At 36.7% G+C, this 12,790-nt stretch overlaps 1 protein-coding gene and 1 non-coding gene across 2 annotated transcripts; one reads left to right on the top strand and one right to left on the bottom strand.

The window, feature by feature from the left end:
* Positions 1–4,201: 4,201 nt before the first annotated feature.
* On the bottom strand, positions 4,202–4,309 carry LOC148572075 (small nucleolar RNA R71). Its single transcript, XR_015908108.1, has one exon. It is a non-coding gene; the product is annotated as a small nucleolar RNA R71 (small nucleolar RNA).
* Positions 4,310–8,550: 4,241 nt separating this feature from the next.
* LOC107633445 (protein ACTIVITY OF BC1 COMPLEX KINASE 7, chloroplastic-like) lies at positions 8,551–10,113 on the top strand. The gene is made up of 4 exons (XM_088506496.1): positions 8,551–8,624; positions 9,021–9,615; positions 9,757–9,900; positions 9,979–10,113. The coding sequence occupies exons 1-4, from the start codon at positions 8,551–8,553 to the stop codon at positions 10,111–10,113; spliced, it is 948 nt and encodes a 315-aa protein (XP_088362622.1).
* The last annotated feature ends 2,677 nt before the right edge of the window (positions 10,114–12,790 follow it).

Raw genomic sequence — 12,790 nt, 5'->3', positions numbered from 1 at the left:
AACGTGACTCTTAACGTGGCAAGTATGAGCTTATTCCAACGTTAGTGACAAAGGTGAGTGTCACTAATGTTGGCATTATCTTCCTTATCCATGTTAGAGTTCACGTTAACTGAGTTAATGATGAGCGGATAATTTATACGCTTTTTGGCATTGTTTTTAGTATGTTTCTAGGAGAATCTAGTTACTTTTAGGGATGTTTTCATTAGTTTTAATGTTAAATTCACATTTCTGGACTTTACTATGAGTTTGTGTGCTTTTCTGTGATTTCAAGTATTTTCTGGCTGAAATTGAGGGACTTGAGCAAAAATCAGATTCAGAGGTTGAAGAAGGACTGCTGATGCTGTTGGATTCTGACCTCCCTGCACTCAAAATGGATTTTCTGGAGCTACAGAACTCAAACTGGCGCCCTTCCAATTGAGTTAGAAAGTAGACATCCAGGGCTTTCCAGAAATATATAATAGTCCATACTTTGGCCAAGTTTAGAGGACGTAAAAGGGAGTTGAACGCCAGTTCTACGCTGCTGTCTGGAGTTAAACGCCAGAAACACGTCACAAATCAGAGTTGAACGCCAGAAATACGTTACAACCTGGCGTTCAACTCCAAGAATGACCTCTGCATGTGTAACATTCAAGCTCAGCCCAAGCACACACCAAGTGGGCCCCGGAAGTGGATTTATGCATCAATTACTTACTTCTGTAAACCCTAGTAACTAGTTTAGTATAAATAGGACTTTTTACTATTGTATTTGACATCTTTGGATTATCTTTTGATCTATTGATCATGTTTGGGGGCTGGCCAATCGGCCATGCCTGGACCTTTAACTTATGTATTTTCAAACGGTAGAGTTTCTGTACTCCATAGATTAAGGTGTGGAGCGCTGCTGTTCCTCAAAGATTAATGCAAAGTACTACTGTTTTTCTATTCAATTCAACTTATTCCGCTTCTAAGATATTCATTCGCACTTCAACCTGAATGTGATGAACGTGACAATCATCATCATTCCCTATGAACGCGTGCTTGACAACCACTTCCGTTCTACCTGAGATTGAATGAGTATCTCTTGGATCTCTTAATCAGAATCTTCGTGGTATAAGCTAGATTGATGGCGGCATTCATGAGAGTCCGGAAAGTCTAAACCTTGTTTGCAATATTCCAAGTAGGACTCTGGGATTGAATGACTGTGACGAACTTCAAACTCGCGAGTGCTGGGTGTAGTGACAGACGCAAAAGGAGGGTGAATCCTATTCCAGTATGATCGAGAACCTCAGATGATTAGCCGTGCTGTGATAGAGCATTTGGACCATTTTCACAAGAGGATGGGATGCAGCCATTGACAAGGGTGATGCCTCCAGACGATTAGCCATGCAGTGACAGCGCATCGGACCATTTTCCAGAGAGGATTAAAAGTAGCCATTGACAACGGTGATGTCCTTACATAAAGCCAGCCATGGAAAGGAGTAAGACTGATTGGATGAAGACAGCGGGAAAGCAGAGATTCAGAGGAACGAAAGCATCTCTATACGCTTATCTGAAATTCTCACCAATGAATTACATAAGTGTTTCTATCCTTATTTTATGTTTACTTATTATTTAATTTTGAAAACTCCATAACCTTTTGATATCCGCCTGACTGAGATTTACAAGGTGACCATAGCTTGCTTCATACCAACAATCTCCGTGGGATCGACCCTTACTCACGTAAGGTTTATTACTTGGACGACCCAGTGCACTTGCTGGTTAGTTGTATCGAAGTTGTGAATGAAAAACGATTTATTAAGACGTGCGTATAGAGTTTCTGGCGCCGTTGGCTGAGATCACAATTTCGTGCACCAAGTTTTTGGCACCGTTTCCGGGGATTGTTTGAGTTTGGACAACTGACGGTTCATCTTGTTGCTCAGATTAGGTAATTTTCTTTTGTTTTATTTTCAAAAATTTTTTCAAAAATCTTTCAAAAATTTCTCCTTTGTTTTTGAAAAAAATTTTAAAATAAAAATGTTTTTCAAAAAAATATTTTTCTTCAGAATTTTTAAGAATGAATTCTAGTATTTCATGAAGCATGTTGAAGCCTGGCTGGCTGTAAAGCCATGTCTAATTCTTCTGGATAGGGAATGTCAGTCGTGTCATGTCTGAGTTACATACTAAAGTTTGGCTGGCTATTAAGTCATGCCTGACCCTTTGATTGGAGCTTTAGACTAAAGAGCATAAGATTCCTGGAATTCATATTAAAAATTTTTGAATCCTTATTTTTCTCTTTCAAAATGATTTTCGAAAAAAAAATTTAAAGAAAATGCAAAAAAATCATAAAATCATAAAAATAAAAAATATTTCATGTTTCTTGTTTGAGTCTTGAGTCAAGTTGAAAGTTTGGTGTCAATTGCATATTCATCTTGCATTTTTCGAAAAATTCATGCATTCATAGTGTTCTTCATGATCTTCAAGTTGTTCTTGGTAAGTCTTCTTGTTTGATCTTGATGTTTTCATGTTTTGTGTCTTTTCTTGTTTTTTATATGCATTCTTGCATTCATAGTGTCTATACATGAAAAATTTTTAAGTTTGGTGTCTTGCATGTTTTCTTTGCATTAAAAATTTTTCAAAAATAAGTTCTTGATGTTCTTGACATTCAAAGTGTTCTTGGTGTTCATCTTGACATTCATAGCATTCTTGCATGCATTCATTGTTTTAATCCAAAATTTTCATGCATTGAGTCTTTTTCATGTTTTTCCCTCTCATCAATAAAAATTCAAAAATAAAAAAAAAGAAATATCTTTCCCTTTTTCACTCATAAATTTCGAAAATTTGAGTTGACTTTTTCAAAACTTTTTAAAATCTAGTTGTTTTTATGAGTCAAATCAAATTTTCAATTTAAAAATCTTATCTTTTTCAAAATCTTTTTCAAAAATCAAAAATCAAATCTTTTTCATTTTTCTTAGTTATTTTCGAAAATTTTAAAAATATTTTTCAAAAATCTTTTTCTTATCTTTATCTCCTAATTTTCGAAAATAACATCATCAATTAATGTTTTGATTCAAAAATTTCAAGTTTGTTACTTACTTGTTAAGAAAGATTCAAACTTTAAGTTCTAGAATCATATTTTGTGATTTCTTGTGAATCAAGTCATTAATTGTGATTTTAAAAATCAAATCTTTTTCAAAACTAATTTCAATCATATCTTTTTAAAAATATCTCTTTATCTTATCTTTTTCAAAATTTGATTTTAAAATATCCTTTCTAACTTCTTATCTTCTTATCTTTTCAAAATTGATTTTCAAATTTGTTTAAACTACCTAACTAACCCTCTCTCTCTAATTTTCGAAAATATCTCCCTCTTTTTCAAAAATTCTTTTTAATTAACTAATTATTTTAATTTTTGATTTTAATTTTATTCCTAATTTTCAAAAAATTACTAACCTTTTTCAAAAAAAAAAAAACTATTTTCGAAAATCACTAACTCTTTTTCAAAAATTATTTTCGAAAATTCTCTCTCTCTCTTATCTCCTTCTATTTATTTATTCATCTACTAACACTTCATCTCACCCAAATTCGAACCCCCTCTTCCATCTGTGTTCGAATTTTTTCTTCTTCTTTTCTTCTACTCACACAGGGACCTCTATACTGTGGTAAAAAGGACCCTTATTATTATTATTATTTTTCTGTCCCTCTTTTTCATATGAGCAGGAGCAAGGACAAGAATATTCTTGTTGAAGTAGATCCAGAACCTGAAAGGACTCTAAAGAGGAAACTAAGAGAAGCTAAATTACAACAATCCAACAAGCACCTTTCAGAAATTTTCTAACAGGAAGAGGAGATGGCAGCCGAAAATAATAATAATGCAAGGAGGATGCTTGGTGACTTTACTGCACCTAATTCCAATTTACAAGGAAGAAGCATCTCCATTCCTGCCACTGGAGCAAACAATTTTGAGCTTAAACCTCAATTAGTTTCTCTGATGCAGCAAAACTGCAAGTTTCATGGACTTCCATCTAAAGATCCTTTTCAGTTCTTAACTGAATTCTTGCAGATCTGTGATACTGTTAAGACTAATGGAGTAAATCCTGAAGTTTACAAACTCATGCTTTTCCCTTTTGCTGTAAGAGACAGAGCTAGAGTATGGTTGGACTCTCAACCTAAGGATAGCTTGAACTCTTGGGATAAGCTGGTCAAGGCTTTCTTAGCCAAGTTCTTTCCTCCTCAAAAGCTAAGCAAGCTTAGAGTGGATGTTTAAACCTTCAGACAGAAAGAAGGTGAATCCCTCTATGAAGCTTGGGAGAGATACAAAGGACTGACCAAAAAGTGTCCTTCTGACATGCTTTCAGAATGGACCATCCTAGATATATTCTATGATGGTCTGTCTGAGTTATCTAAGATGTCATTGGATACTTCTGCAGGTGGATCCATTCACCTAAAGAAAACGCCTGCAGAAGCTCAAGAACTCATTGACATGGTTGCTAATAACCAGTTCATGTACACTTCTGAGAGGAATCCTGTGAGTAATGGGACACCTCAGAAGAAGGGAGTTCTTGAAATTGATACTCTGAATGCCATATTGGCTCAAAATAAAATATTACCTCAGCAAGTCAATATGATTTCTCAGAGTCTGAATGGAATGCAAGCTGCATCCAACAGTACTCAAGAGGCGCCTTCTGAAGAAGAGGCCTATGATCCTGAGAACCCTGCAATAGCAGAGGTAAATTACTTAGGTGAACCTTATGGAAACACCTATAACTCATCATGGAGAAATCATCCAAATTTCTCATGGAAGAATCAACAAAAGCCTCAACAAGGCTTTAATAATGGTGGAAGAAATAGGTTTAACAATAGTAAACCTTTTCCATCATCCACTCAACAACAGACAGAGAACTCTGAACAAAATACTTCTAATTTAGCAAATTTAGTCTCTGATCTATCTAAGGCCACTGTAAGTTTCATGAATGAAACAAGGTCCTCCATTAGAAATTTGGAGGCACAAGTGGGCCAGCTGAGTAAAAGGATCACTGAAATCCATCCTAGTACTCTCCCAAGCAATACAGAAGAAAATCCAAAAGGAGAGTGCAAGGCCATTGTCATAGTCAACACGGCCGAACCTGGAGAGGAAGAGGAGGACGTAAATCCCAGTGAGGAAGACCTCCTGGGACGTCCAGTGATCAATAAGAAATTTCCCTTTGAGGAACCAAAGGAATCTGAGACTCATCTAGAGACTATAGAGATTCCATTGAACCTCCTTATGCCCTTCATGAGCTCTGACGAGTATTCATCTTCTGAAGAGAACGAGGATGTTACTGAAGAGCAAGTTACCAAGTACCTTGGTGCAATCATGAAGCTGAATGCCAAATTATTTGGTATTGAGACTTGGGAAGATGAACCTCCCTTGTTCACTAATGAACTGAGTGATCTGGATCAACTGACATTGCCTCAGAAGAAACAGGATCCTGGAAAGTTTATAATACCTTGTACTATAGGTAACATGATCTTTGATAAGGCTCTGTGTGACCTTGGTTCAGGGATAACCTCATGCCCCTCTCTGTAATAGAGAAACTGGGAATCTTTGGGGTGCAAGCTACTAAAATCTCATTAGAGATGACAGACAGTTCAAGAAAATAGGCTTATGGACAAGTAGAGGATGTGTTAGTAAAGGTTGAAGGCCTTTACATCCCTGCTGATTTCATAGTCCTAGATACTGGGAGGGATGAGGATGAATCCATCATCCTTGGAAGACCCTTCCTAGCCACAACAAGAGCTGTGATTGATGTTGACAGAGGTGAATTAGTCCTTCAATTGAATGAGGACTCCCTTGTGTTTACAACTCAAGGTTACCCTTCTGTAAACATGGAGAGGAAGCATAAAAAGCTTCTCTCAAAACAGAGTCAACCAGAGCCCCCACAGTCAAACTCTAAGTTTGGTGTTGGGAGGCCACAACCAAACTCTAAGTTTGGTGTTGAACTCCCATATCCAAACTCTAAGTTTGGTGTTGGGAAATCTAAACAATGCTCTGAACATCTGTGAGGCTCCATGAGAGCCCACTGTCAAGCTATTGACATTAAAGAAGCGCTTGTTGGGAGGCAACCCAATTTTTATTTATCTAATTTTATTTTTCTTGTTCTTTCATGTTTTATTAGGTTCATGTTCATGTGGAGTCACAAAATAAATATAAAAATTGAAAACGGAATCAAAAACAGCAGAAGAAAAATCACACCCTGGAGGAGGACCTTACTGGCGTTTAAACGCCAGTAAGAAGCATCTGGCTGGCGTTCAACGCCAGAACAGAGCATGGTTCTGGCGCTGAACGCCCAAAATGGGCAGCATCTGGGCGTTTGAACGCCAGAATTGTACCCTGGAGAAGAGCTGGCGCTGAATGCCCAGAACAAGCATGGTTCTGGCGTTCAACGCCAGAAATGGGCAACAAATGGGCATTCAACTCCCAGAACAAGCACCAATCTGGCGCTGAACGCCCAAAGTTGTGTGCAAGGGCATTTTGCATGCCTAATTTGGTGCAAGGTTGTAAATCTTTGAACACCTCAGGATCTGTGGACCCCACAGGATCCCCACCTACCTCCACTCACTTCTTCTCACCCCTCTTTCACACAATCCCATAAACACTCTTCCCCAAAACTCTTCACCAATCACCTCATAAACTCCACCTACCTTCAAAATTCAAAATCAATTTCCCACCCAAACCCACCCTAGATGGCCGAACCTTACCCCCCTCCCTTCCCTATATATAGCCCTCCATTCTTCCTCATTTTCACACAACACAACCCTCTCTTCTCTTCTTAACCGAATACACCACTCCCTCCTCTCCTTCATATTTTCTTCTTCTTCTTCATCTATTCTTTCTTTTCTTGCTCGAGGGCGAGCAAAATTCTAAGTTTGGTGTGGTAAAAGCATAAGCTTTTTGTTTTTCCATTACCATTGATGGCACCTAAGACCGGAGAATCCTCTAGAAAAGGGAAAGGGAAGACAAAAGCTTCCACCTCCGAGTCATGGGAGATGGAAAGATTCATCTCCAAAGCCCATCAAGACCACTTCTATGATGTTGTGGTCAAGAAGAAGGTGATCCCCGAGGTCCCTTTCAAGCTCAAGAAGAATGAGTATCCAGAGATCCGACATGAAATCCAAATAAGAGGTTGGGAAGTTCTAACAAACCCCATCCAACAAGTCGGCATCCTAATGGTTCAAGAGTTCTATGCCAATACATGGATCACTAGGAACCATGATCAAAGTAAGAACCTAAACCCAAAGAATTATATTACAATGGTTCGGGGGAAATACTTAGATTTTAGTCCGAAAAATGTGAGGTTGGCGTTTAACTTGCCTATGATGCAAGGAGATGCACGCCCCTACACTAGAAGGGTGAACTTTAATCAAAGGTTGGACCAAGTCCTCATGGACATATGTGTGGAAGGAGCTCACACTACAAGAAAAATAGCCATTCAGCCACACTTTTTTTAAACTACATTTGAAATGAATAGGCTACGCTTTTCTCCGTGTTGCCTTTTTATAAGAGAAAAGGATACATAATTGTTGCATCATTTAAAAAATGTAGCCTTAGGTATTATAGAAATCACTTATAAAGCGTAGCCGTAGGTTGATATCTATAGATTCACTTTTTCTATCAAAGAAGGCGCTTTTAGAAGGTAGCCTATTTGTTAAATTTTGGGTGCGTTTTAAAAGTGATGCCTAATGTATCTAGAGCCAAATACACCCACAACACTTAGTAATTTTTTTCCTCCTTATCACTAAATCACATTCACGTTCCAGCACGGCAGCACCCTCACTTTCGCAACTCACCCTAACCTTAACTCACCTTCGCCACGCACCCTTTCACACACACACCCAGATCCGAGTGAATGAGTGAACCAGAGGGAGGAGAGGAGGAAGACAGAGATGAGAGCATGAGCGAGAGACCAGAGAGTGAGAGGGGGTCACCGCCGCAACGCCGCTGCAGCCGCCGCCATCACCGTCGTGGAGGAGGGAGTCCAGAGGAGAGAGAGAAAGATGATTCGCAGACTAAATGGAGAGAAAGGACGAAGACGCGATGCGAGAGAGAAGGAGGCTGTTCCGCCGTGCACTATGGTCGCTCCTGGGGTCAATTGAAGCCGCCGCCGCTGCTAGGGCTTGCCGTGCTCCTGTCCTCACTTTCGGCTTCTACAATTTACTTCCTGTTCGTACTCCCAACCCCGCTCTCTCTCCAACTTTCATTTCATTCTCATTTCAATTTCAATTTCAATTTCGATGTCTCTGCAGGCGTTTCATTAGTGCCGTTTTCGACGACAAGGGTGCGGATGCAATTTTCTCCTTTGAAAAGTTCTGCTGCAATCTCCCCAAACCTCTTCTTCAGGTTCTGGTTTCTATTTGGATTACTTTTCTCAATTCGATTTTGATCCATCTGCTAATTAATTGGGTTGATTAATACCAGCTCATATATCTCGCCATAATCAGTTCAACATATTATTTCATTGTAAAATTGTGTTTAACAGATCATATATGATTAATGTGAATGAAGAACACTAGGTTGAATTAAATTGAATTGAATCATGGATAAGACATAAGAGCATGTTAGCTGGTTTGGAATCACTTCCAGAAGCTTATCAGCAAAGAATAGTGTCCATGATGGAACAAGTTAGCTGGTAAACATCATTGCTGGAATCTAAATAAATCAATATCTGTTATGTATCATGTTATTAAGATGTGGACACATGTATCTTATGTTAACATTTGAGTCAACGTGAATAACCTTATTATTATTATTATTATCAAATAGTAATGGTATATTAGTTTAGCTAAGTAATAAGTGAGTTTTTATTTTTAGTTATTTGATTACATGTTCTATCTTATAACCCCAAAATCATGTTCACCCCAATTAAATTGTACAAAGCTTGTTGCTGCGACACTGAATAAAAATATGCTATAAAAATTCAGCTAATGATAAATTCTGTCTTGTTAAATTATTTTGGATTTTGATTTTGATGCATTCACCTAATCATCCTTTAAGTCTTGTTTGTTTATACTGATGCTTCTTAAAGGGTTAATTCATCAATAAGAATGGCTTTGCATGGTTGCTATTGTCACCATATAAAGTTGACAAATCATAGAAGAACACCAAACTCCTTCAGCTTCTCATCCTCCATTTCGAATCCCAAGTTTCCAAAGAATAAAAGGGGACAGCGTGATTCATCAGAGAATGATGCATATCCCAGGTTCCTGGTTGTAATGCGTCAGACAGAATTGCCTGCATCAAATTCAAAGTATGGTACCAATGGAAAAGTTGTTAGAATGGTACCCTCAAGTGAGGTAGTGAAGAGAAGCACACTGTCATATAATAAGGTGAAGACAGTGAATGGTGCAAAACAAAATGTTAATGGAGTAGCAACTATTGTAAAAAGAGATGTTAACCCCCCCTTGACCAAGGCAGTGAAATCAAGAACCTCTGAAGAACTTCCACCGCTGGAGGAGCTCAAGGTTTTGCCCTCGGGCGAAGGCTTCAGTTGGGCTAATGAGAATTACAGTTCTTGGCAGAGATCTATTGATGTTTGGTCTTTTGTGCTTTCTTTGCGTATTCGGGTTCTATTGGACAATGCAAAATGGGCATATATTAGAGGCTTCACAGAAGATAAACAGGTTGGTTCTTACACTTCATTAATTAGTGCTGCTAGAAAACCAATTTTAACTTTCTTGCAGCACTCAGATTCAGACATAAGACTGTTTTACTTGTGTTTGTTTTTTGCTGATTGGAATTTGTTTGGTTACATTTTTATTTAGAAAATCAGAAGGCGGAAAACAGCGTCGTGGTTAAGGGAGCGTGTGTTGCAGCTTGGTCCAACTTTCATCAAGCTTGGGCAGTTATCATCAACAAGGTCAGATCTATTTCCACGTGAATTTGTGGATGAGCTAGCAAAGTTGCAGGTATAGATTCTTTGACATGAAATGGTAAGTGTTGATTCTTAGATCAATGTATTCTGAATATAAGATTGTTCTTGACAGGACAAGGTCCCTGCCTTCTCTCCAAAGAAAGCAAAAAGCTTCATTGAGAGTGAATTGGGAGCTTCCATTAGCTTACTGTTTAGGGAGTTCGAAGATCGGCCAATAGCCACTGCTAGTCTTGGTCAGGTAGCATAAGATCAGCCTGCTGCTTACTTTCTCTGAGGATTGATATGATCCAGTAATGATCTTAATACTGTTTAGGTTCATCGTGCTATCCTGCATTTAATTTTATGTTCTTTGCTGATAAGCTTATCGAGCATGTTAGCTGGTTTGGAATCCTTTAAGCTATGTACCTACCTTATTTTAATTTAACTTTTTTACACAAGACAGCTATAAGAAATGCTTGATTACAAGTAAAGCAAGTTGATTCCTTAGTGCCAAACAGAGTTGGAGTTTTGGTTCCAATTTTAGAGTTGTCTTTAGGGATTATTGAGTAACTTTTTAACTTTGAATTTGCTAGTATATTTCTTATAGGAAGGGCGTCTTTGGGAATTGGGAAGGGTATATTAAATTGTGACTAAAAGGAAACCTTTTTACTAGTATACTTTGTGGCAGGATTTATTGTAACTTTGAATCTCTCAATGATTTTTATTGTTGCTTTATGATGTGGAGGCTGCTGTGAGTTATGAGATTGGAGTCATTTTCAGGTTTGATTTGCATTATTTAATTTTCTATAGCGAATGTGATTTCTTTTCAAGTAGGTGCTTCTCTATGTGGATGAGAAGAAAATAGCAGCTTGGTATAAGAAGTGAGGACCTAGAAGATTCATTGGAGTTGTTGATAAATGCTTGTAGCATGTCCCTTTCATTTCCAAGGCTTGTGATTCCAGCAGCAATCTATGGTATTTCGGTTCTGTCCCATCAGTATTTTACCAATGATTTCTTTGATTTTCAGGTAAAATTTGAAATTTATGCTATAAAATATTTGAAGTGCACATTACTAGACAGAACACATTCTCATTTGCATTAATATATATCGTTCATTTCAACTTGTGCCGGTCATATTTGGGATGTTTGTGTACAAGGCTGCAGTTCTAGTTCAAGTTTATAGAGACACTGAAGACTTGCAATTAGTATTTTCAGAAAATGACTTAATTGAATGATATTTTATTTGAAGGGAAATGAAGAGAGCTACAACCAAAGCTATTCACTGCTTAAAGTCCTTCAAATTTTAATGGTTGAGGCCATTGTTGGCATAGTTAGAGTTGGTCAATTGGTTCTAATAATTACCAGAGGATGCAGCTTTGATATGTCCAGTTTTTATTTTAATTTGTTCATTCCAATTTAAGATTCCAATCATAGTTCTCTATTAATAAACTGAGTTTGATTGAGTTGCAAAAGTATTATATGTAATGTAATATGAATGCAGGCAATAATTAGGGGTGTGACATGGCTTCTACATTATTTTTGGAATGTACACAATTAGCATGTTTATTTGATTCTCGATTTGGTAGTGAATTTGTTTGAAGTTATTTATTATGATGATGAATTATTGATTTGCTGCAGATTGAGCATTAAGATCCAGTTGCATCTGATGCATTCCATGAATGGTAACCGCCAATGATTCAGATTGAGTCTCCATTTGGAACTGGGAACACCGCAATGCTGATCTGCTCTCTGCTCGCCCAGTCTTCGTCACTGCCTTTATAAGTAAGTGATATGCATTCAAAATACCTGAAAACTTTTAACGATGTTAAAGTTTAAGATTGATTTGAATATTGATCCATTTGCTTGATCTAAATATCTATTGACATGTTATAATCTTCTAGATGTTGTTCTTTGTTATTATTAACAAAGTCTCTATTGCAATAGTGGATCATGTAAATTTGATTAAAGTGTTGTCAGAATTTTGTTGAAAATTTACAAAAAGAGGTAAGAATTAGGATGTTAGAATTGAGGTTGTGACTAATTGAATGATGATGATGCCGAAAATTCTGATTGTTAGAGTGCAGAATTCATGTGTAAATTCACTTTGCTTGTTTTGTTATTTTTGAAGTTGCAATTTGACTTTTCAACTGTAGTTGAATGAGTGATTTTCTTATAGTGAGAAGATTAATATGTTAATTATTTTTTTCTTGTTGCATTTTTTTCAAATGATAATCATTTTTTTATATAATTATGCAGGATAATTTTGGAGATGTGAATGAAGATTGAGATATTTATCATGATAGTTTATTGGCAAAGATAGAGTGTTCGAAATTGAAAGATGTATGGTTGATGATGATGTCTTTTATTAGAAGATACATTTATATGATATAATATTTTGGTCATTCCTAGTTTAGTAGTAGTAAACTCTAAGTACATTATATGAGTATGCTTATTCTAGTTTGAGATATATGAATACTCGAAATTATGATTATCCCAATATTTTTGGTTCATTATATAATTATATTTTGTTTTAGGATAATTTTTATTATTTAAAAATTATTGTATGGTATTATTATATATGTATATTTTTATTTTATAATAATTAACTAATTTAATTAAAAATACAAGATTATATATAATTATATTCTCAAATATTATATTTTAGATAAAAACTATTAGAAATTTTTGTTTATATATAAGAGGAACAAAAGGCTACACTTATATAGAGTAGTTATAGGTATACAAAAAAAAAGAGGGACCTAAGGCTACACTTATAAAAAGTAGTCATGGTATACAATGTGGCTACACTTTACAGGTGATGCAGTAGTGTTGAAAAGCGTAGCCTATTCTGACAAAAATGGAAGTTGAAAAGCGTAGTCTTTGGTCCTGAACAGCATCACTTGAAAAGCGTACCCTATTCTCAAATGCCAAAAGCGTAGCCTTTG

This window comes from Arachis ipaensis, chromosome B3 (genome assembly GCF_059453495.1).
Source record: "Arachis ipaensis isolate K30076 ecotype BB chromosome B3, ASM5945349v1, whole genome shotgun sequence".
Classification (NCBI taxonomy): Eukaryota; Viridiplantae; Streptophyta; class Magnoliopsida; order Fabales; family Fabaceae; genus Arachis; species Arachis ipaensis.
This window is presented reverse-complemented; position numbering and strand designations above follow the sequence as displayed.

Coding starts and splice junctions, on each gene's coding strand:
- LOC107633445 (XM_088506496.1), top strand. CDS start 8,551: ATGTTAGCTGGTTTGGAATCACTTCCAGAAGCTTATCAGCAAAGAATA. Junction 8,625..9,020: donor ATGATGGAACAAGTTAGCTG/GTAAACATCATT, acceptor TGCTTCTTAAAG/GGTTAATTCATCAATAAGAA. Junction 9,616..9,756: donor GCTTCACAGAAGATAAACAG/GTTGGTTCTTAC, acceptor ATTTTTATTTAG/AAAATCAGAAGGCGGAAAAC.